Source organism: Tachysurus fulvidraco, chromosome 10, assembly GCF_022655615.1.
Source record: "Tachysurus fulvidraco isolate hzauxx_2018 chromosome 10, HZAU_PFXX_2.0, whole genome shotgun sequence".
Lineage (NCBI taxonomy): Eukaryota > Metazoa > Chordata > Actinopteri > Siluriformes > Bagridae > Tachysurus > Tachysurus fulvidraco.
The window spans coordinates 3,083,808-3,107,470 of NC_062527.1; the positions used below are offsets into that span (position 1 = coordinate 3,083,808).

The 23,663-nt window shown below is 44.7% G+C and overlaps 2 protein-coding genes across 2 annotated transcripts; one reads left to right on the plus strand and one right to left on the minus strand.

Moving 5' to 3' along the window:
- Nucleotides 1-380: 380 nt before the first annotated feature.
- Nucleotides 381-16,399, plus strand: mrps35 (mitochondrial ribosomal protein S35). Its single transcript, XM_047819871.1, has 8 exons — nucleotides 381-546; nucleotides 4,971-5,017; nucleotides 5,118-5,285; nucleotides 6,607-6,667; nucleotides 6,758-6,897; nucleotides 7,467-7,576; nucleotides 8,986-9,055; nucleotides 15,880-16,399. The coding sequence occupies exons 1-8, from the start codon at nucleotides 402-404 to the stop codon at nucleotides 16,153-16,155; spliced, it is 1,017 nt and encodes a 338-aa protein (XP_047675827.1). The 5' UTR covers nucleotides 381-401; the 3' UTR covers nucleotides 16,156-16,399.
- A 649-nt stretch (nucleotides 16,400-17,048) lies between these two features.
- Nucleotides 17,049-21,628, minus strand: LOC113653881 (uncharacterized protein PB18E9.04c). Its single transcript, XM_047819880.1, has 3 exons — nucleotides 21,311-21,628; nucleotides 20,262-20,396; nucleotides 17,049-19,046 (listed from the first exon to the last, which is right to left on the minus strand). Exons 1-3 carry the CDS (start codon nucleotides 21,528-21,530, stop codon nucleotides 17,293-17,295), a joined length of 2,109 nt encoding a protein of 702 aa, XP_047675836.1. The 5' UTR covers nucleotides 21,531-21,628; the 3' UTR covers nucleotides 17,049-17,292.
- Between the last annotated feature and the right edge of the window lie 2,035 nt (nucleotides 21,629-23,663).

Genomic DNA, 23,663 nt, shown 5'->3' on the forward strand with positions numbered 1-23,663 from the left:
CAATAAAAAAAAACATACTGTACCATACCATACTGCACTACACCGTACTAAAGCACACTATACCGCATTATACTACACTATACCACAGTACACTACACTGGTATAATACCACAACATACTATTCTATCTGTATGATCAATGTGCAGGTAGGTTTTGAGAAAAATGTAATGTTGAACGAATAATTTATGTGTTTATGTGCCAACGAAAGTTTTTTTAATTCGCATTTTTAAGACAGGTGCGGATTTGCGCCGTCTAAGCCACCGTAGTACGATCTTCGCTACGCACGATCAAGGCGCAGATCTGGATAGCATTTACACCACAAGACTTGTTGCGGAAATGATGTGAAGCTCAGTGTATCTTTGCGCCCTCTAACGGTACGTGACACACCGGACAGACGCATCATGGCGGCGTCCACGCTGAGTCCCGTGCTTTCGCCCTTAATTAGGTTAACATGCAAAAGGAACGGATTTAACACATTTATTTTACTTAACCAAAGATTCGCATATTCCATAAGACTGCAGACGAGCAATGGCGCTGGGAGCCAAGGTGAGGGTTTGTCACTATGCGTGTTGTGTTTGTGATACAGGACTGTAAATGTCACTACTAGGGATGCAACAATACAATTAGCCCACGGTTCAATACATACCTTCGGTTCGGTTCGGTTCTGATGGATTAACACAAGTGGTTTTTTTTTGTTATTCTATGCTTAGGCAATAGGAACAGTAAGAGGTTAAGAAGAAATAAATAAAAACGATTTATTGCGATACTCCTTTATTTTACTTAAAAGCAAAGAAAAGTCCACTAGTTCCTAGTGAACAGTTACAGTGAGTTAACTCACGGTTGCCCGCGAGGTCCAACCATCTGTGGTCAGAGCAAGGCTCTGTGCTTGAGCCAATTCGTACACAATACTGTTGCATGTCTTTTCATAGAGGTCGGGAATTATCTCGATGCTGAAAAAAGTGCGAGTTTTTATAAGATGACAAAAGCCTGCATCTCCAATCACCGAAAACGGCTGCAAATCTTTGGCAATGAACACCCCTACTGCCTTTGTTATTTTCATCAGTGTTGTATAAAGTATTAGAAAGCAATACTTGAGTAAAAGTACAAGTATCGCACTAGAAAAAGACTTTGGTAGAAGTGAAAGTCACCTTTTAGGATATTACTAAAGTAAAAGTCTTAAAGTATCTGATATTTACTGTACTTAAGTATCAAAAGTAATTATGCTATTATTAAATGGCAAAAGTGGACACCAACATTTTATGCATGATGTAATGATGTCAGTCTTGAATCAGATCAGTTCATGTATGTGTGCATTCTCTACAAACAGTGTGTCCGATGAATGCAGTCATTAATAAACAAATATTCACAAGACAAAGAACAATTAAATAAATGTTATTTTTATTTAGTATTGATATTGCATTAATATTTTGTTTGTGCTATCAACTCTGGTAATAAGAATAGTGACATTTCACTGCTTTTGGTTGCCGCCGTTATAGATAAATGCCGAAGATGCTTAGTGGAAATATAACGGAGTAAAAGTAGACATTTTATCTCGGAAATGTAGTGGAGTAAAAGTGAAAGTTGACATAAATTTAAATAGCGAAGTAAAGTACAGATACGTGACATTAAGTACAGTAACAAAGTATTTGTACTACGTTACATTGCAACACTGATTTTCATGTGTCTCTCGGAACCAGTTGGGTATGTATGCTGGAAGGATTCAGCGAGGGACTGTTGTTTTTTGGAGGACTTTATTACCTGCTCTTCCATCCTGCATTCAGACATTGATGTTGCTGGGTGATGGCGCCGCAGATGTGTAATCATATTGGAAGTGTTTCCGTTTGAGTAGGCAGTGTGGAATGATGGTTCAGCGCCCCCTAACTTTAGAGCATAGAGATTGAACATTTACTCGCGGGGAGGAGTTTCCTCATCTCAGCTCGTAGACATACTGGCACACACAAACAGTCAATTCGGAGAGAAGTAAAAAGCACATAAATTATTTAAACGTAAAACCGAAAAAAAAAACGCAATTCACAAGCGCGTATTGAACCGTGGATGTCGTACCGAACGGTTCAATATTATATTGAGAATTGTGGCATCCCTAGTCACTACTGTTAATAATCTGTACTGTGTTAACAACCTGTATACATTCATTCATTCATTTTCTACCGCTTATCCGGAAACCCCCGAGGCACGTAGAGAACATGCAAACTCCACACACACAAGGCGGAGGTGGGAATCGAACCCCCAACCCTGGAGGTGTGAGGTGAACGTGCTAACCGTTTCATAAATGTTTTAGCACTTTCTCATGTAGAGCACACAAGCTCTGTCTGTCTGTCTGTCTGTCTGGGCGTGTGTGTGTGTGTGTGTGTGTGTGTGTGTGTGTGTGTGTGTTCAAGTTTATTTGTATAGCACTTTTTACAATAGACATTGTCTCAAAGCAGCTTTACAGAACATAAACACAGAGCAGAAGGTAAACATAATTAATGATAAAGGAAATAACGAATAATAAAAGAAATAAGAATTAACCGAATAAAAATTCTAGATTATTATTAGTTGTATATAGTTCACAGTGTGTATATATATATATATATATATGTGTGTGTGTGTGTGTGTGTGTTTATATGCGCACAAGACCACAGTTTATCTCGAAGTGTACATGGATAGATTTATCTATGTACATCGATTGTCATTGTATTATTGTCATTTTATAGTATTGTCATTTACTGTCATTGTATAGTACAGATACACAGCAACGAAATGCAGTTTGTCATCTACCAGAAGTGCAAAGAGAAGCAATTGTGCAAGTAGACTAGTGTGTTGGACACCATATATATATATATATATGTGTGTGTGTGTGTGTGTGTGTGTGTGTGTGTGTGTATTTAGAGAGAGATACAGTTGGACTCTGCTATACTAAAGAGGAGATGCCAACTCAGTGTTATCTTTGAGGACAACCAGCTCCTCATCAGTACAACATTTATCAGACTGTATATTTATAATCACACCCTCCAGTGTCACCCATATGAGGATGAGGTTCCCCTTTGACTCTGGTTCCTCTCAAGGTTTCTTCCTTTACCATCTAAGGGAGTTTTTCCTCCCCACAGTCACCTGAGTCACCTCAGACTTACTCATTGGGGATAAATACAAACACATTTAATATACCTAATATTAATCTTTAACTTTTTGTATTGTATTAATTTTTATATTATTCTTTATAATCACTTTTTTGTTCTGTGTTTGTTCTTTAAAGCCGCTTTGAGACAATGTCAATTGTAAAAGACTCAATAGATATAAATTTGAATTGAATTGAATATATGTGTAAACATTTATACAGTGAATAAATATAAAGGCTATAAGATACACATAAATAAAATAGTGCAGATGTATGTAAAGCACTATGTATGTAGAGAAATGAGGAGTATTAAAAAAAAAACGATATGTAATATGAACATTGTATGTAGAATTGTACAAAAGTTATATACAGTATTTTTTACAGTGTACTAATGATGTAGTGTGAGTCAGAAGCAGTCCCTGAACCTGCTGGTTCTGGTGTGGATGTTCCTGTATCTCCTTAATGGAAGGACGTTAAACAGTTTGTGACTGGGATGTGAAGAGTCCTTGATGATGTTGTGAGCTCTGCGCAGACATCTGCTGTGGTGGAGGTGCTCAATGGCAGGTGGTGCCAAATTGGGTGATTTTGACCACCATTTGCAGGGCTTTACGTTCACACACAGTTGAGCATTTGTACCATACAGTGATGGAGATGGTCAGGATGCTCTCGATGATGCAGCGGTAGAAACTCCTTAAAATCCCTGGGGATGGATGAGATTTCTTAAGACTTTTCAAGAACGCCAGGTTTTGTTGTGCCTTCCTAACCAGAGCTGAAGTGTTCTGGTGCCAGGACAGATCTTCAGAGATGTGAACTCCCAAGAACTTAAAGCTGCATGTAAAACATTTGTTGGCTTATTAAATTAGCCTGAATTTTTTTTTTTTTAAAAAAAAGGAAGACTCATGGTGTGGATTGTTAGCTAGTTTATTGTTTTGTGCAATTCAGGAGACAGGTACCCTCATCATTCTGAGGAAACCCTGTCCCCCAATCCACAACCCGTAACCTAATCCACAATGATCTCTTATAGGAAAGTCGTATCTGAGTGTTTAAGATGTTGGACTAATGATTGGAAGGTTATGAGTTCAAATCTCGGATCCACCCTGCTGCTGCTTTCTCTGTATTCTCAAAGGACTTATTTACATTGTGTTGAGTTGGGTGAGGAGCACATGCACCATCTGGGACCTCATTGGAGTCAGCTCTCATCTCGTGCTAGCTCAAACAACCATAACCATATTGACGGCAGAAAACGACACGCATGTTGTCGTAACAAAGGGGAAAAATCTTCTTGGCCAACACTGTCCTAATCCTGGTGTAACCCCTGCTCATGCCAGTGTAGTTGCTTTAGCTTCAGCTCAGTAATAAGTGTTCCTTAGCTAATGAGCTGGATCAGCATGTGGAAGCACTAATAGGTGAAAGAGTACAGGGCCGTGGTTAGTTCATGCTGTGTTAAATTATTACGATACTATAAAGTAGTGATGTCGAAGCAACATGTGAATGCGATCGTTAACAAATAGATTTAATGCAACTGTTATCTGTAATGATGCTGAGATACAGACATACAGTATAGTCACAAGTCATATGTACAGCCTATAATCACATAAAGAACTGTTTTAGGATTAAGACCTTGTTTGTTCGGTTGTTCTGATGGCCCACGGGTGCTTAAAAGGGCAAATAAAATGAATGAGGTTGGTTTGTTTGTTTGTTTGTTTGTTTATTTATTATAAACCTTAGCCACAAGTGATGTAACTACTATCACGACAGCTTAATTAAACTGTTTTAATATAATAGTAGTCATCACCTTTAATGAAACTTAAAGGTCATTAAACTATTTTCACAGCTGTCTTTATTTCCATTTCAGGTGTATTAGAGAGAGGCAGTCGGGGCCCGAGGAAACCGAGACGGGCGGCAAGTACTGATTCATTTCTTTATTTAGTTTAATCTTAAAACGTTTCAGTTCGGGCTTCGGAATGACACGCAGGGTTTTTTTTTCCTCTGCGCAATGCAGGCTGGAGAGCCGCGGACAGAGCGGATGGTGGTGGATCAGGACTGGACTGCAGTTTATCCCACCGCTAAGCCTTTTAAACCCGATGCTGTGCCACTACCAGTGCGAATGGGCTACCCAGTGAAAAGAGGAGTGCCTCCTGAGAAAAAGGGCAATTTGGAACTCATAAAGGTGAGATGAGCACACTGCGCACCCGCCCCATACACTGCGCACCCGCCCCATACACTGCGCACCCGCACCTGACACTGCGCACCCGCCCCATACACTGCGCACCCGCCCCATACACTGCGCACCCGCCCCATACACTGCGCACCCGCCCCATACACTGCGCACCCGCCCCTTACACTGCGCACCCGCCCCATACACTGCGCACCCGCCCCATACACTGCGCACCCGCCCCATACACTGCGCACCCGCCCCTTACACTGCGCACCCGCACCTTACACTGCGCACCCGCCCCATACACTGCGCACCAGCCCCTTACACTGCGCACCCGCACCTTACACTGCGCACCCGCCCCATACACTGCGCACCAGCCCCTTACACTGCGCACCCGCCCCATACACTGCGCACCCGCCCCATACACTGCGCACCCGCCCCTTACACTGCGCACCCGCCCCTTACACTGCGCACCCGCCCCTTACACTGCGCACCCGCCCCTTACACTGCGCACCCGCACCTTACACTGCGCACCCGCACCTTACACTGCGCACCCGCACCTTACACTGCGCACCCGCCCCATACACTGCGCACCCGCCCCCTACACTGCGCACCCGCCCCATACACTGCGCACCCGCACCTTTACACTGCGCACCCGCACCTTACACTGCGCACCCGCACCTTACACTGCGCACCCGCACCTTACACTGCGCACCAGCACCTTACACTGCGCACCCGCCCCATACACTGTGCATCCTAATGGGAACTATATTATAATTATAGCTATAGTATTAAATTTAGTCGATTAAAGAGTATATGGTAGCACACTGGTAACGTGTTTCATGTTTTCATGTGCTTCGTGGGTTCGATTCTCAGCTCGGGTGTGAGCTCAGTTTGATTTCATTCAGGGTTTTGAAAATGTGTGATAATCATATTGGATGCATGAAAATTGATGGTGTTAATATTACTCAGCTAAATCACATGGCTTCAAAACTGAGTCTCTTTAATTTCAGTGCACGTTCAAGTCTTACGGCAGACGTCTGTGCGACCGTCCGCTGGCAGTGCTTTTGCTTCTTCACAAATTTGCAGACACGGATATCTAAACCAGGCCTTCCAACACGTGTGTGCTAACACTGAACAAGTTAGATATCGCTAGCTAGCATGACTCAATCACCATGGAGACTACTCTCTGTTCTGTATAGACGTTTTTGCTGAAAAATCGAGTTCCTTATCAAATCTGATCCATGCAAAGTACCACTGTGACGTTATTTTCAGCTATATAAATTATTCTCTTTTCCTTTTAGAGAATCAACATCATGTCACTGTCTTACAGGTTCCCAACTTCTTACACTTAACCCCAGCTGCCATCAAGAAACATTGTGAAGCGCTCAAACGTACGTCTTCTATAAATCTGCCCTTCCTCTTGTCGGTAGCAGCACAGTTGCATTTCCGAACTCTCTGAGCTTGTGTTTTGTTTGTCGCAGCATTCTGCACCGAGTGGCCTGCCGCACTGGACTCGGATGTGAAGTGCGAGGAACGTTTTCCCATCCAGATACAGACCAAGGACTTCGTGTCTGCTGGACCATCGCTCAGGAACCCAGACGCTCGTATCGTCACACTCACAGTGAGCCTCGTCTGAACCTTAAAATGACTTTTCTGTCGTCAGATCGTACTTTAGTTGTAAAGACACAGGATTTATTTATTATTTACATATTTTTTTTTATCTTTATCAGCATTTAATCTACAGGTTAATATGACATCCTTACTTGTCAAGTCACCAGTTTAATAACTTAATCTCTGATTGACATACCATTCTTTATACTACAACCAAATGTAAAGCATTATTATTACTCCTGCACCTAAACATCATATTTATCAGTTCCTCTACTGCCATATGCTTCAGTCGCACTTGATGATGGATTAATAATGGATTAATCTATTCGTTCATTCATTAGTTTGTTTGTTTGTTTATTTATTTATCTATCTATTTGTTTATTTATTTGTTTGTTTATCTATTTTTATTTATTTGTTTGTTTGTTTGTTTATTTATTTATTATTGAAGTACATATCATCTGAAACTTTGCTTCAGTTTTTTTTTTTTTTATTGCCTGGAGAGCATTTATTCTCTATATTTCTACATATGAAAACCAGACTAATATCAATCCGTCTATTAATATTTAATCGTCGCCTCAGGTAAAGCTGTCCAGTTTGAACCTAGACGACCATGCCAGGAAGAAAACGATCAAACTGTGCGGAGAGCGTTACAACAAAGATACAGACATGCTCACCATCACCACTGACAGGTAGCCTGCACCGCATTCTCACCTTCTAACACGTAGCACTGTTGTTAAAAAGTTCTTCTATTTATAAAGTCGCATATTAAGTCGATCTGTGGAATATTTTCAAGCAACAATTAAAACCATCTTATTGGTTATCATTAAAGCGGCATTGCTTTCATTGAATATTCCCTTCTTAGATAGTAACGAGTACTTTGGTAATCGCTAAGCGAACGTTTGGTGCAGGAGCAATAGATCGATAGAAGCCTTTATTTTGTCACATAGACATTACAGCACAGTGAGAGCACAGTGTCAGCCATGATACAACATGATACCTGGAGCAGAGAGGTTTAGGGGCCTTGTTCAAGGGCCAAACGGCAATCAACAACTCAATGCCTTAACCGCTTGAGCCACCGTTGACCTGCAGGGAAGAATTAAGGAGTAAACACACGAGCAGCACATGGCATAACATTGCACATCGCAGTGGCATCATGTCCAACACGCTGTCTAGTCAAGATACCCATAATCCTTTAGTAAAACTCTTCGGAACACTTTTTCAGTCAAGCGTCTTTTCAACACGGAACAAATTACTTTCAAAATAGGTTTGTTAAGGTGTAAATATCGACTAGGTCTGTCAAAGCATTCCACGCTGTCGCAGGCTGTTCATCGGTGAAGGCATTCTTTGCGTTTGCTCAATGTTGTTCTGTGTTTTTGACTTGTCAGCATGCTAAAACCCAAGGTGTTCCTAAGGTGTGGTGCAGTGGACTCATTGTACCAAAGCTTGCAGTAAAGCGGCTTGTGTATTGCAAACGCGTGCATGCCAAACACAATACATTAAAAACTCAGTCGAACATCGTCTGTTACTCAGTACATCTGGGCGTCGATCTCCGTCCGGTGAGACCACCAGCGATACGATTACAGGCATCCGTGGCAGATATTTAACGTACCTGCTTGTGATCTGTCATGTTAGAAACTTGCACAAAAAAACAAAAGCTGCTAGATGCTGGCATGTGTTTCAGCTGAGACCGGAGTTAAACCAAAGGGACGTTATCACTCTGGTATCTACCAGAAATGGCAGTAGACATCACCTGCCCCGACTCATCAGACGAGCAACAGGGAGGGTAAACGACAACTGAGCTATAAGGAGGAGTCCATCAAGCCTCTCAGTTCTATGGTGTCGGCTTCTAAATACAGCATGTTAATTTGCTTAGAAAATAACTTGATCGACTTCATCTCTCCGTTTTCATCATTAACACACAAGAAATCCTGTGGGAAAAGAATCGATTTCAGATTCCTCCCACTACCGATTTGTTGCAATTCAAAGCTTTCCTATTGTAGATGTGGTAGTTTTGTTAAACAGTTCTCTTTTAAAAATGGTCGACTCTCTTTAGCATAAGCATGTTAATTGTAAAAATGTATTTCTGCTTTCTCCACAGTTGTCCACTGAGACAGCAGAACTATGACTACGCCATGTACCTGCTCACTGTTCTGTACCACGAGTCGTGGGTAAGTCCTTCTGAACAAACCAAATGCGAGTGCTGAAGTATTCGCTCGGCCTTGGTGTGTGATGCCAGTGCTCCTATTCTATGGGATATGAACCGATCATCGTAGCTGTAGCCGCGTCATCTTTCTTCTCGGACATACATTCAGGGTCTCCGTTGTTTTCATCGGTCTCCTGCATGCTGACAGTTGCGTTTCCATGATGTACACAATGTGCCACAGGGGATTCAACAGAAGAGACCTTGAGAATTAGGAGAGAGCGAGGTGGGGGGCGAGAGAGAGCGAGGTGGGGGGCGAGAGAGAGCGAGGTGGGGGGCGAGAGAGAGCGAGGTGGGGGGGCGAGAGAGAGCGAGGTGGGGGGCGAGAGAGAGTGAGGTTGGGGGGGAGAGAGAGAGCGATGTGGGGGAGAGAGAGAGCGATGTGGGGGAGAGAGAGAGCGCGGTGGGGGGCGAGAGAGAGCGAGGTGGGGGGAGAGAGAGCGAGAGCGAGGGTGGGGGGAGAGAGAGCGAGAGCGAGGTGGGGGGAGAGAGAGCGAGAGCGAGGTGGGGGGAGAGAGAGCGAGAGCGAGGTGGGGGGAGAGAGAGCGAGAGCGAGGTGGGGGGAGAGAGAGCGAGAGCGAGAAGGGGGTAGAGAGAGCGAGAGCGAGGTGGGGGGAGAGAGAGCGAGAGCGAGGTGGGGGGAGAGAGAGCGAGAGCGAGGTGGGGGGAGAGAGAGCGAGAGCGAGGTGGGGGGAGAGAGAGCGAGAGCGAGGTGGGGGGAGAGAGAGCGAGAGCGAGGTGGGGGGAGAGAGAGCGAGAGCGAGATGGGGGGAGAGAGAGCGAGAGCGAGATGGGGGGAGAGAGAGCGAGAGCGAGCTGGGGGGAGAGAGAGCGAGAGCGAGATGGGGGGAGAGAGAGCGAGAGCGAGAGGGGGAGAGCGAGAGCGAGATGGGGGGGAGCGAGAGAGAGCGAGATGGGGAGAGAGAGAGCGAGAGCGAGATGGGGAGAGCGAGAGCGAGATGGGGAGAGAGAGAGCGAGATGGGGAGAGAGAGAGCGAGATGGGGAGAGAGAGAGCGAGATGGGGAGAGAGAGAGAGCGAGAGCGAGATGGGGAGAGAGAGAGAGCGAGATGGGGAGAGAGAGAGAGCGAGATGGGGAGAGAGAGCGAGAGCGAGATGGGGAGAGAGAGAGAGCGAGATGGGGAGAGAGCGAGAGCGAGATGGAGAGAGAGCGAGAGCGAGATGGAGAGAGAGCGAGAGCGAGATGGGGAGAGAGAGAGAGCGAGAGCGAGATGGGGAGAGAGAGCGAGAGCGAGATGGGGAGAGCGAGAGCGAGATGGGGAGAGCGAGAGCGAGATGGGGAGAGAGCGAGAGCGAGATGGGGAGAGAGAGAGCGAGAGCGAGATGGGGAGAGAGCGAGAGCGAGATGGAGAGAGAGCGAGAGCGAGATGGGGAGAGAGAGAGAGCGAGATGGGGAGAGAGAGAGAGCGAGATGGGGAGAGCGAGAGCGAGATGGGGAGAGAGCGAGAGCGAGATGGGGAGAGCGAGAGAGCGAGAGCGAGATGGGGAGAGAGCGAGAGCGAGATGGGGAGAGAGAGCGAGAGAGCGAGAGCGAGATGGGGAGAGAGCGAGAGCGAGATGGGGAGAGCGAGAGAGAGAGCGAGATGGGGAGAGCGAGAGGGAGAGCGAGATGGGGAGAGCGAGAGAGAGAGCGAGATGGGGAGAGCGAGAGAGCGAGAGCGAGATGGGGAGAGCGAGAGAGCGAGAGCGAGATGGAGAGGGAGCGAGAGCGAGATGGGGAGAGAGAGAGAGCGAGATGGGGAGAGAGAGAGCGAGATGGGGAGAGAGCGAGAGCGAGATGGGGAGAGAGCGAGAGCGAGATGGGGAGAGAGAGAGAGCGAGATGGGGAGAGAGAGCGAGATGGAGAGAGAGAGAGAGAGCGAGATGGGGAGAGAGCGAGAGCGAGATGGGGGGGAGCGAGAGCGAGATGGGGAGAGAGAGAGCGAGAGCGAGATGGGGAGAGAGAGAGCGAGAGCGAGATGGGGAGAGAGAGAGCGAGAGCGAGATGGGGAGAGAGAGAGAGCGAGAGCGAGATGGGGAGAGAGAGAGCGAGAGCGAGATGGGGAGAGAGAGAGAGAGAGAGAGATGGGGAGAGAGAGAGGGAGCGAGATGGGGAGAGAGAGAGCGAGAGCGAGATGGGGAGAGAGAGAGCGCGAGAGCGAGATGGGGAGAGAGAGAGCGAGAGCGAGATGGGGAGAGAGAGAGCGAGAGCGAGATGGGGAGAGAGAGAGCGAGAGCGAGATGGGGAGAGAGAGAGAGAGAGAGAGAGAGAGAGAGTGTGAGAGAGCGAGAGAGAGAGCGAGAGTGGGGAGAGAGAGAGCGAGAGCGAGATGGGGAGAGAGAGAGCGAGAGCGAGATGGGGAGAGAGAGAGAGCGAGAGCGAGATGGGGAGAGAGAGCGAGAGCGAGATGGGGAGAGAGAGACGAGAGCGAGATGGGTAGAGAGCGAGAGCGAGATGGGAGAAGCGAGAGGGAGAGCGAGAGCGAGATGGGGAGAGAGAGAGAGCGAGAGGCGAGATGGGAGGAGAGAGAGAGCGAGATGGGGGGAGAGAGCGAGAGAGAGAGGGGGAGAGAGAGAGAGCGAGAGCGAGATGGGGAGAGAGAGAGAGCGAGAGCGAGATGGGGAGAGAGCGAGAGATGGGGAGAGAGCGAGAGCGAGATGGGGAGAGAGCGAGAGCGAGATGGGGAGAGAGCGAGAGCGAGATGGGGAGAGAGAGAGAGCGAGAGCGAGATGGGGAGAGAGAGAGAGCGAGATGGAGAGGGAGCGAGATGGAGAGCGAGAGAGAGCGAGATGGGGAGAGAGAGAGAGCGAGAGCGAGATGGGGAGAGCGAGAGCGAGATGGGGAGAGCGAGAGCGAGATGGGGAGAGAGAGAGCGAGATGGGGGGGAGCGAGAGCGAGATGGGGAGAGAGAGAGAGCGAGAGCGAGATGGGGAGAGAGAGAGCGAGAGCGAGATGGGGAGAGAGAGAGAGCGAGAGCGAGATGGGGAGAGAGCGAGAGCGAGATGGGGAGAGAGAGAGAGCGAGATGGGGAGAGAGCGAGAGCGAGATGGGGAGAGAGCGAGAGCGAGATGGGGAGAGAGAGAGAGCGAGAGCGAGATGGGGAGAGAGAGAGCGAGAGCGAGATGGGGAGAGAGAGAGAGAGAGAGATAGGGAGAGAGAGAGAGCGAGATGGGGAGAGAGAGAGCGAGAGCGAGATGGGGAGAGAGAGAGAGAGCGAGAGCGAGATGGGGAGAGAGAGAGAGCGAGAGCGAGATGGGGAGAGAGAGCGAGAGCGAGATGGGGAGAGAGAGAGAGCGAGAGCGAGATGGGGAGAGAGAGAGAGCGAGAGCGAGATGGGGAGAGAGAGAGCGAGAGCGAGATGGGGAGAGAGAGAGAGCGAGAGCGAGATGGGGAGAGAGAGAGAGAGAGCGAGATGGGGAGAGAGCGAGAGCGAGATGGGGAGAGAGAGAGAGCGAGAGCGAGATGGGGAGAGAGAGAGAGCGAGATGGGGAGAGAGAGAGAGCGAGAGCGAGATGGGGAGAGAGAGAGCGAGATGGGGAGAGAGAGAGAGAGCGAGAGCGAGATGGGGAGAGAGCGAGAGCGAGATGGGGAGAGAGCGAGAGCGAGATGGGGAGAGAGAGAGAGCGAGAGTGAGAGAGAGAGAGAGAGAGAGGGAGAGAGAGAGAGAGCGAGATGGGGAGAGAGAGCGAGAGCGAGATGGGGAGAGAGAGAGAGAGCGAGAGCGAGATGGGGAGAGAGAGAGAGAGCGAGATGGGGAGAGAGAGAGAGCGAGAGCGAGAGAGAGAGCGAGATGGGGAGAGAGAGAGAGAGCGAGATGGGGAGAGAGAGCGAGAGCGAGATGGGGAGAGAGCGAGAGCGAGATGGGGAGAGAGCGAGAGCGAGATGGGGAGAGAGCGAGAGCGAGATGGGGAGAGAGCGAGAGCGAGATGGGGAGAGAGCGAGATGGGGAGAGAGCGAGATGGGGAGAGAGCGAGATGGGGAGAGAGCGAGATGGGGAGAGAGAGAGAGAGAGCGAGATGGGGAGAGAGAGAGAGAGAGCGAGATGGGGCGAGAGAGAGAGAGAGAGAGCGCGAGATGGGGAGAGAGAGAGAGAGAGAGAGCGAGATATTGAGATCGAGGCAGAGTAAGATGTAGAGCGAGATGGGGTTAGAGAGTGAGATGGCGATAAAGAGACAGACAGATAGAGAGACAGACAGATAGAGAGACAGACAGACAGATAGAGAGACAGACAGACAGATAGAGAGACAGACAGACAGATAGAGAGACAGACAGACAGAGAGAGAGACAGACAGATAGAGAGAGAGACAGACAGATAAGAGAGACAGACAGACAGATAAGAGAGACAGACAGATAAGACAGACAGACAGATAGAGAGACAGACAGATAGAGAGACAGACAGATAAGACAGACAGACAGATAAGACAGACAGACAGATAAGACAGACAGACAGATAGAGAGACAGACAGATAAGACAGACAGACAGATAGAGAGACAGACAGATAGAGAGACAGACAGATAAGACAGACAGACAGATAAGACAGACAGACAGATAGAGAGAGAGAGGGCTTGTGTAATAGTGTGCTTTAGTTAGTGTTTGGCAGAATAACAGACACATCACTCTTCAGTCGCTGGTTGTAAATGACCAGATGAGGAGGGACTTTCTGCAGTGCCCCATTTCTCACAGTGAAGAAGTGCATGATTACACCAGCAAACAGGACGCAGTGTACACACCTTAAATACTTGTCATTCTCTCGTTCCACAGCAAAGCTGGAGGGTGTAATTGACTACAGTGTAAGTTTCGGGCGAATGAATACGATACGGCTGAACTTCTCCCACACTGACATTTGTGAGACCCAAAAGACCACACCCTTTACCAGTACACAGCTTAGCCACGTTTGTCCTAGAGTTTAGAACAAGACTAAAACAAAACCCTTATTTATTCCCTTCTACTCGCTTTGACATTCCTCACTTCCTCGCAGAATACCTCAGAACGGCCCGTTCCAAATCGGTTAAATCGGTCAGGTGCGTTTCCCAGCATGCTGTTCTCCCCAAGGACCACATGGACTATTTGTTTTTCGTAACATGCACCTTCGCTTTGCTCCAAGGACACAGCTTTACCAGAGAAAGGCCATGGTCGAGTATTGTTAGCCTTCCTGGCTGGGAAGTGTAACCATGTCCACTGGCCTTTGCGGCTACAATGGTTGCCATAGAGGTGCCAGCGAATGGCTCGACACAGCTAGTGACGTTGAGTTGCTAGGGGCAGGCGGGGGTGGTCGGGGGATGGAGCTAACAATGGTAGTGATTGTTAGTGACCATACGAGTGATTTATATCTCCGAGGCCTGATTTACTTACAAATACGGCAACATTGCTATTAGTTTAAACAACATGTTGATCTAAAGCTAAAGTTTTCTGCATAAACTGCATATTCTGTTAAAAAGAGCAGACTGAAACATTTCTACTGCTACGACAAGCAGGGGCGTTTCTAGGATTTCATCTTTAGGGGTTTTTAGCCCTCAGTGAGAATTTAAAACAAGAAGAGTTTTATATTATATATTATATGACTACATAGTAAGCCAAAAGTTATGGTATTATTTAAAATGGCGAAAGCGGACACCAAAATTTTATGCATGATGTAATGATGCCAGTCTCGAATCAAATCAGTTCATGTGCATTCTCTACGAACAGTGTGTCCTATGAATGCAGTCATTAATAAAAAAATATTCACAAGACAAAGACCAAATCAGTAAATGTTATTTTTATTCAGTATTGAATGGATTGTTTGCATTAATATTTTGTTTGTGCTACAACTCTGGTAATAAGAATAGTGACATTTCACTGCTTTTGGTTGCCGTATTTGCGGCTTTCCGCCGATTAACGTTATAGATAAACGCCTCCAGCTCTGACTGCGCGTGGACGATGATGATGACGCACTATTGCTGATGACACACTATTGAAAGACTACAACGCACGTGCGTAAAAGCAAAGTAAAAAAAATTCGCTCTTGGATCAAACTGATAAATAATTTTCTTTCCCATCGACGACACGTCCTACATTTTAACGTAATTTTTATTGTTTATTTATGAAAGTAAAAATGATACTTTTAGTTTTAGGGTGGCTGAGATCACAGACAGGGGGCGCTGGAGCCACCCTAAAAAAGGCCTAGAACCGCCCCCGACGACAACGTTTTGGATTTGGTACAAAACTTAGATTTACTTATTTGATCTACAGAGAAAGACTTATGTATCGGATGCTATTTAATCCCAACAATTGTATATGTAGCTCACACGTGTTACATCATGGAGACATCACTATGTAGCTGTCCTGGGCCTTTTAAAAACAAGAGAATGCATGCAGCATAATTAAGTAAACCTTTATTCTCTGTTTTGCGAAAGGGTAATCACATCATCAGGCCTACGACTAATCACTCTGCCTCTTTAAACTCAGGACCTAATTCGATCAGAGAGGGTCAACACATTAGAAATATCTTAATAAAATCCAATTATTTTGAAGCGTTGCCTAAAGCACAAAGCATAAGTCAGTGAGAGAGCATTTTTTCTCTTCGGTTAGCAGGAATGTTGGAGACTTTCATAGGTTGAAGGCTTTAATAGATGAGATGAGATCTTCACACAAGACTTTACATTTATGATTAGCCTGAAATGCAGTACTAGGCTAGGGAGATCTACTTAAGCAGGTGATCTAAATCCAGGATTATTACTACTCCTTGATGTGCCTCTGGTGTTATCCCGGTTTTACCATTCAAACACTGTTCGTTTTCCACTTCTCCATTTCAGAAAACAGAGGCGTGGGAGAAAGATAAGACACGAGCTGACATGGAGGAGTACGTTTGGGAGGACAGCCCCTCTCAGAAGAACATTCTGGAAACTCTGTCGCGTATGCGTCAAGCACAAGAGAACTTGGAGGAAGAGGGAGGAGCGCGGGAGGAGCTGCTGGGACGGCCAGAGGTGCAGGAGTACAAAAACTCCGTGACCAAGCTCAAGAACGACGGAGAGACAGAGAACAACCTGCAGCAGTACAAGGAGGCAGTGAAGAAACTACTAAACGTCTAAAAAAAAAAAAAAGTATAAATAGCTGAAAGAAGATGCCACTTGTTTCCATGAAGTTAAAAGATCCATGAACAGTTTTCAGCTGTTTGCCATAATGCAGTTCTGTTGATACATTGGATCTCATAAATGATCACTTTAAGATGTTTGATTCATTGAGTTTATCTACCAAATACCTTCATTCTGTATTCTCCGTCTTTCCCGTCTGTCGTCTATTCTCTTTAACGGCAAATAAAATCTTTGCACCCAACACTTGCTTATGTTGTGACACATTAATGAAGCGTACGATTTATTTATTTATTTATTTCGCCATTCCCCCCCACACACACACAACCAGGAAAACGTTCCAGCTTCTTATGCATGAATATGACTCTAACAGTCTACTCTAACAGCACAACATGATCAGTAAGAGTAAATGATCTCTCCCTACCCCGTTCAAAGAATTCTTTCAACAAAGTTTGCTAAATAAACCCAGTCGCACCATTTAGTTTCTGTTCTGATCTGTGGGTTGTGGGAAAAGTGTAACACGATTCCTTCGAAAAAAGTTCCGGCTCTTTCCGTTTGAGCAAAAACTAGAGCAAGCCCAGGTCGCTGTAACACACTTAACAGCTTCTAGCACTTAAAGCCCAACTACTTTTACAGAACAAAACTTAGCTTGTTGGCGGTCTTGCTTGGAAGCACCCATCAAACTACTTAATGTGAACATCAAGATTTCTTTGCTGGTTTTGGTTTCTCTACAGAACTAAAAACATCCATATTTTTTTATTATTTATGGCAATAGTTATCGAAATGAGTTTATTAGATGTTTATTAGATTATTAGAACTGCTGAATTTTCTCAGACACGCGAGTGGTATTACATTCATGACGTTTCAGATAAACTCATAATACTCATCATGGTTAAGGTTAAGAGTTAATGGTGACTGATAAACACTCATACAATACTTGGAAATGTTAAAGCTTTCAATTCATTTTGGTCTTTATATAACAATTTTTTGTTTTAAACATTATATTGATTTTATTTAAGGCAGAAAAGAAACGTACACACATTCATGAACTTCATGGATCGTTCCTTTATGCGAGTTCGAGTAACCGTGATCGTGTGGCAAGTTTGAAATCTCACAAAAGTGTCAGAAGGACCTGAATCACGAGCTCTCCCTCACAAAGACGTATTTGATGAGGCGCATGGAGCACTTCTTGCCTTTTAGCTTTGTCTGGTATCTCCCTTTCCTCCTCCTCCTTCCTCTCCAGCTCGCCACCATCAGCACTGAACAACAACAACCAAAAGCTAAGGCTGCGCAGGTTGCCAAGGCTACCAGGACAGAGTTAGCTGCCAGATGCCAAACTTGTGACAATTCTCCATCACTTACAGGCTGTGGACTGTTACCTGTCGTAACGTTACGGCTAACGTAACCTTTTGTGTCGTTGGGGTACGGTTGGCTGTCCTCCAAGATGGTAGGGATTGTTGTTGATGTGTGTAGGTCAGAGTTGGTTTCTGAAGCTGCCACAGATGAGTGAAGTCTATTTAACGTCGTTGGACTGATATTAGTCACAGAAACATCAGTGGTACCCACATTTATGTTGGAATGCTTTTGAGAAACTCCATCTGTTGCTGAGGATGGAGTAATCTTTTTTACTTTTAGAGGAGATGCTGTTGATTGCGGTGTTTGGGCATGATTATAGAACCATGAGGTGGTTGTTATGGTATTCGTCACCAGTTGTGGTCCTGTAGTTGTAGTTCCATAACCTGTTGTGGTTTTGACTGGAATAAATGCTGGAGTTGAGGCAATGGATGCACTTGCAGAGCTTAGCTGGGCTGGGGGAAGTGTAGTTTGGGTTGTAGTCTTTCCTGTATCAGTTTGTGGATTACTTGATGGAGAGACAGGCAGGGTTATAGTCTCTTTTATTCTACTTTGCAGAGAACTTGGCAGAGGGACAGTCAAAGTTGGGGACTTTTCTGTCCTACTTTGCAGAATACTTGAGAGAGAGACAGGCAAGGTTGAAGTCTCTTCTGTAATAATTTGTGGAGCACTTGAGAAAGGGAAAATCGTGGTTGGGGTCTTTCCTGTACTACTTTGCAGAGTACTAGAAAGAGGAACAGTCAAGGTTGGAGTCATTCCTATACTACTAGGTGGAGTAGTTTTGAGTGATACAGGTATTCCTGTACTACTTTCTGGAGTACTTGTCAACGGAACAGAGACGGTTGTAGTCTCTCCTGTACCTGAGAAAGGGGCAAGCGAGGTTGTTGTGGTACGGCCACTACTGAGGGTTGTACTAATGGCTAAATATGGCATTGTTTTTATCTCTGTGGATACAATTTGGCTGATCGTATATGCACTTGTGGTTCCAAGGAGACCTACTTGGGAGGAGGATGATGAGCTTGATGTAAGCTGACTGGATAGTTGTGAAGGTGTTATAGTGGTACTGGAAGTATGTGTGGGTTGGGGAATTGAGCTTGTTTGCCTGTTTGTTAATCTGACAGAGGTTTGCACTGATCTCCTAGGAGCTGGGGACGTATTTGTAGTAGACATTATAGTAGGGTCTGTCGAAGGATTGGTAATAATAATACGAGAAGAAATGAGATGAGATGACTGCTTCAGGGCTGTAGATGTCTGTATCGCTGAAGCCGGAAATGTGTCTTGCTTATCTTGAGTGGAATAAACAGAAAGAGGCGGAGAAGAAGAGATGGGAAAGCTGGATGCTGGTGTGCTGGTAGATGTAATAGGAGTAGAGGCAAGAATAGTAGGATGTGCTGAGCTGCTGGGGTCCATGTGAGGCCGGTTGAACTGACGTCTGTCTGTGCCAGATGAATCAGAGATGTTTAGTGAGGCCAGGTAAGGGTGCACCTGGGCATTAGAGGGGAAGGGTTTCCCAAATATCAAAAGGTCAGGATCCATTCCTGCAATACACAAACATAAACGTTTCAAGCTGTCATACTGGATCTATATTATCTGGTTCAAACATAATTTAATTAATAAGGCAACTCCCTTATGAGACCATTCATATATACAGTAGATTTTCTGCAAGTATTCAACAAGCCAGCAGCAGCACAATGCACAATATCATGCAAATACAGGCAAAGAGGTTTTAAAAAAATAATAAAATAATAATTTAAAAAAATGTGAACCCAAGAAAAGGAACCGGATTATACAGTGGATACAAGGTTAGGCTCAAATACAATGCCTGTTACTTTTTCCTTTTATTTATTTATTTATTTATTAATTAATTTGTTTAATTATTTATTTATTTATTTATTTAACAGTTTTGCTTGTCCAGTTTCGATGAGCCTGTGCTTACTATAGCCCCAGATTCCTGTTCTTGACTGACTGAATTAGAACCCGATGAGATGATCTGCTGTTGTAGCCCATATACCTCAGGGTTTGACAGTTTTTCTGTTTTAAGATGCTTATCTGTTTACTACGGTTGTAAATAGTAACAATTTGAATTACTTTAGCCTCTCTGTTAAGTTGGAAACAGTCTAGCCATCTTCTCTGCCCCATCTTATCACGAATGTGGTGGCTCAGTGGTTAAGGTGTTTGACTACTGCTTGGACCTGGTCACTGCCAAATGTATAATCTCATCACCATGGCATTTCTGCCCACAGATCTGTTGCTCAATGGATGTTTTTTGTTTTATACCATTCTTTGCAAACTCCTTAGACCATTATATGTGGAATTTCAGGAGAAAAGCAAGACCATCTAGCACCAAATCCATGCCAGGATCAAGTCACTGGGATCACATTTTCCCCTAATTTTAAAGTGTGATGTAACCATTGACAAAAGCTCTTGCCCTGTATGGACACCTGACCATCACACCCAAATTTTTTACTTTCACAAACTTACAAGAAATTTAGAACCACAAAATTGTAGAGGATGTTTTTGTATGCTATAGAATTGTAATTTCTCTTTACTGGAACTGAGACCCAAACCTGTTCCAGCATAGCAATGCCAACATTCCCCATGCTTCAAAATCTAGTGAGAAGCCTTCCCATAAGAGGGGAAGGAATTATGATAAACTACACTGGAATGGGATGTATAAAAAGCATGTATGGGTGTGCTGGTCACAAGCTTGTTGTCATATAGTGTAGACAATAATTAAATACTTGAACATCCACCTTTGGTAACATTGTAGACGATGACATTGGCCCTTTGATGGCGTATACAGCTTTCCAGTGTTGGGCAGTGGAGGTGAAAGCAATTGACACTGTCCTGAGTGGTGTAGTAATGAAACACAGCCACATTACAGGAGGCTGCGAGTTGAGAGAGAATGGGTCAACTTATATCATAAACACAAGCAGGTTTTAATTACAATTCATCTAAGTGCCACACACACACACACACACACACACACACACACACACACACACACACACACACACACACACACACACACACACACACCCCAAATCAGAACATTCATGAACATCAAATACAGAGCAAAAATCATACAGCAATTTGCATTCTAATATATATATAATCTCCACTGTTGTGCCTTTAAGGTCTTTATACTGTTTGCACACTTCATGAGCTCAGTTAAGATATTCCTGCAAGGATTATACACCATATATTTCTTTTAAATACCTTATTTTGTACTTTTACATTTCTAAAAGTAGGTCATTCCATTATTAAAAGCAAAATAGTACAGAAGTGCTAAAATAATTTAGAGAGTTTTATGTTTATTATGTATTTTAGACCCTGCTATACTATAGAGGAGATGCCAACTCCATGTGGTCTTTGAGGACAACAATCTCCTCATCAATACAACATTTATCAGACTGTATATTTATAATCACACCATCCAGTGTCACCCATATGAGGATGAGGTTCCCCTTTTGAGTCTGGTTCCGCTTAAGGTTTCTTCCTTCACCATCTAAGGGTAAGTCACCTCAGACTTGCTCAGTAGGGATAAATACAAACACATTTAAATATACCTAATATTCATCTTGAACTTTTGTATCATATTAATCTTTATATTATTCTTTATAATAACGTGTTGTTCTAAGCTTTTGTTCTGTAAAGCCGCTTTAAGACAATGTCAATTGCTCAAATAAAAAGCTCTATAGAAATAAATTTGAATTGAATTGAATATTTTAATGTCATGAAAACATTTCAGACCCAATTATACAGCTTATACACAGGGGGATATTTGGAGGCTGGGACTCACAGTTGGAGGAGAGACAGCAGGCTCGGCTGCAGTTCTGTGCGCTGTCTCCACGGTAAAGCTGCAGCAGCTGCGCGCCTCTGCGCTGAGACTCCTCCGGGTCCACGTGCAGTCCCGGGAACCGCCGGATCCAGCAGTCCCTGTAGTATGATGTCGAGGAGCACTCGGACTCTGTGTAACTGACCAGACTCAAGATGGTCAGGAACCTCCACGTGACGATCATCGCGCAATTTCAGTCACGTCAACGTGAACATCTCTGGAGCTCCTGGTCTTCAGAGCGCAATGGACTGAAAGTGCGCGCGCGCCTGTGTGTGTGTGTGTGTGTGTGTGTGTGTGTGTGTGTGTGTGTGTGTGTGTGTGTGTGTGTGTGTGTGTTCTGGTGCTATTAGATAGAACTATTGTACACGCCCCTTTTACACTGTCAATCAGAAGTTATTTTCTTGGAAAATACAATTTGCTGGAGAAATACTGAATTTATTTTATGGACAGTTAGCTAAAACACACACACAGACACACACACAGACACACACACACACACACACACACACACACACACACACACACACACACACACACACACACACACACACACACACACACACACACTTTGCATCAAAGTTACCATATACTTGTTAAAGTTTACTTTGTTAAAATAAAATGGATTGTTATATATTATTTATACTGTATTATATATATATATATAAACCAACAGAAATCTAAAATACTTGTTGTTGCACATTTTAAAGGTTAAACTTCTTTAAACAGAGTGGATTCACACAGGGAGAAAGATATTTTTCTCAGCCATACTGAAAATATGAACTTGAACCCTGGGGTATAGTAAAAAGATGACCAATATGGATTTTGAATAGATTCTGTCACCTTTTCCTCATAAATGTATGCTTGAAATCTACCCAGCAGTCACTGTATTCCTTAAAATATGCATTTTGAAGAGGAATAGATTTTTTGTTTATAGTCACCTACCTCAGGAAACATTCATACCTGGTGAACAACTGGTGTGTGTTTTGCAAGGTCTCTAAGGGATCCACGAAGTTGATTTCGAAAGGATTTAGTGTTGCTTACACAAAGAGTCACGGCACAATCCGTCCCAGTCTTAAAAGGTAACCGTAATGTAGCCCGGTGCGAATGAGTAGAATGGCTTCATGTTTGTGCATTGTTGTTGTACTCAGTAAAGTTGTGTCGTGTTGGAACAACATGATTTAAGAAAAGCATCATGCCTCAAGTGTACAAAACTACACAAAGCATGAAGTCTTCACTGATTTGCATTTTGGTGATGTTCCACAGAAGGCTATGCCATTCAAACCGACTAGAAAACATCTTAATGTAATGTTACATTTATTTAAGGTTGTTTCAAAAAAATTGTAATTAAATAAATAAACTGACTTAATTGATTAACGTAGCAGGATACATAGAAGATCTAAACATTATTCTTGTACCAATGAAAGAAAGCCAAAGCTGCAGTGTATAACCATTTTCTTTGTTTTTTTCTTTTTTTAAATTATTTGTCACCATAGAATCAAATAAACATTTTGGAAAAGAAGCATTGAAAGTCAGAACAGACGAATCATTTTTATCACAAATCTATACAACACACACAGCAGTTTAATATGGCAAGATATTCATGTGATAACTGTATAGCTGTATAGCTTACTGTGTCCTGTGTGTGGTCTACAAAGCTGTAGCACATATCTCTGATGGGGGGCACGGTGGCTTAGTATTTAGCACGTTTGCCTCACACCTCCAGGGTCGGGGGTTTGATTCCCGCCTCCGCCTTGTGTGTGTGGAGTTTGCATGTTCTCCCCGTGCCTCGGGGGTTTCCTCAGGGTACTCCGGTTTCCTCCCCCGGTCTAAAGACATGCATGGTAGGTTGACTGGCATCTCTATAAAAATGTCCGTAGTGAATGAGAGTGTGTGTGTGTGTGTGCCCTGTGATGGGTTGGCACTCCGTCCAGGGTGTATCCTGCCTTGATGCCCAATGACGCCTGGGATAGGCACAGGCTCCCCGTGACCCGAGTAGTTCGGCTAAGCGGTAGAAAATGAATGAATGATATCTCTGATGGTGATGCTTCGCTCCCAGATGTACTAAATGATTTTTATGCCTGGTTTACAACAAAGAACAACATGCCAGCAGAGAAGACCACTCAGATTCCCCCGAGCAAGTACTCTGTGGTAGTGGAACACCTGAATTAACCCGCTAAAACTGACTATATAGTTGTACAGGGAAGGAAATGATTGGTCACCCAGATAAGTATGACTTCCTTTCTGAGTCTGTTTTCTCTCAAAATTTCTACCTCATATTGTTTCACAGAGTTTTTCCTTCATCACCGTTGCCTCTGGC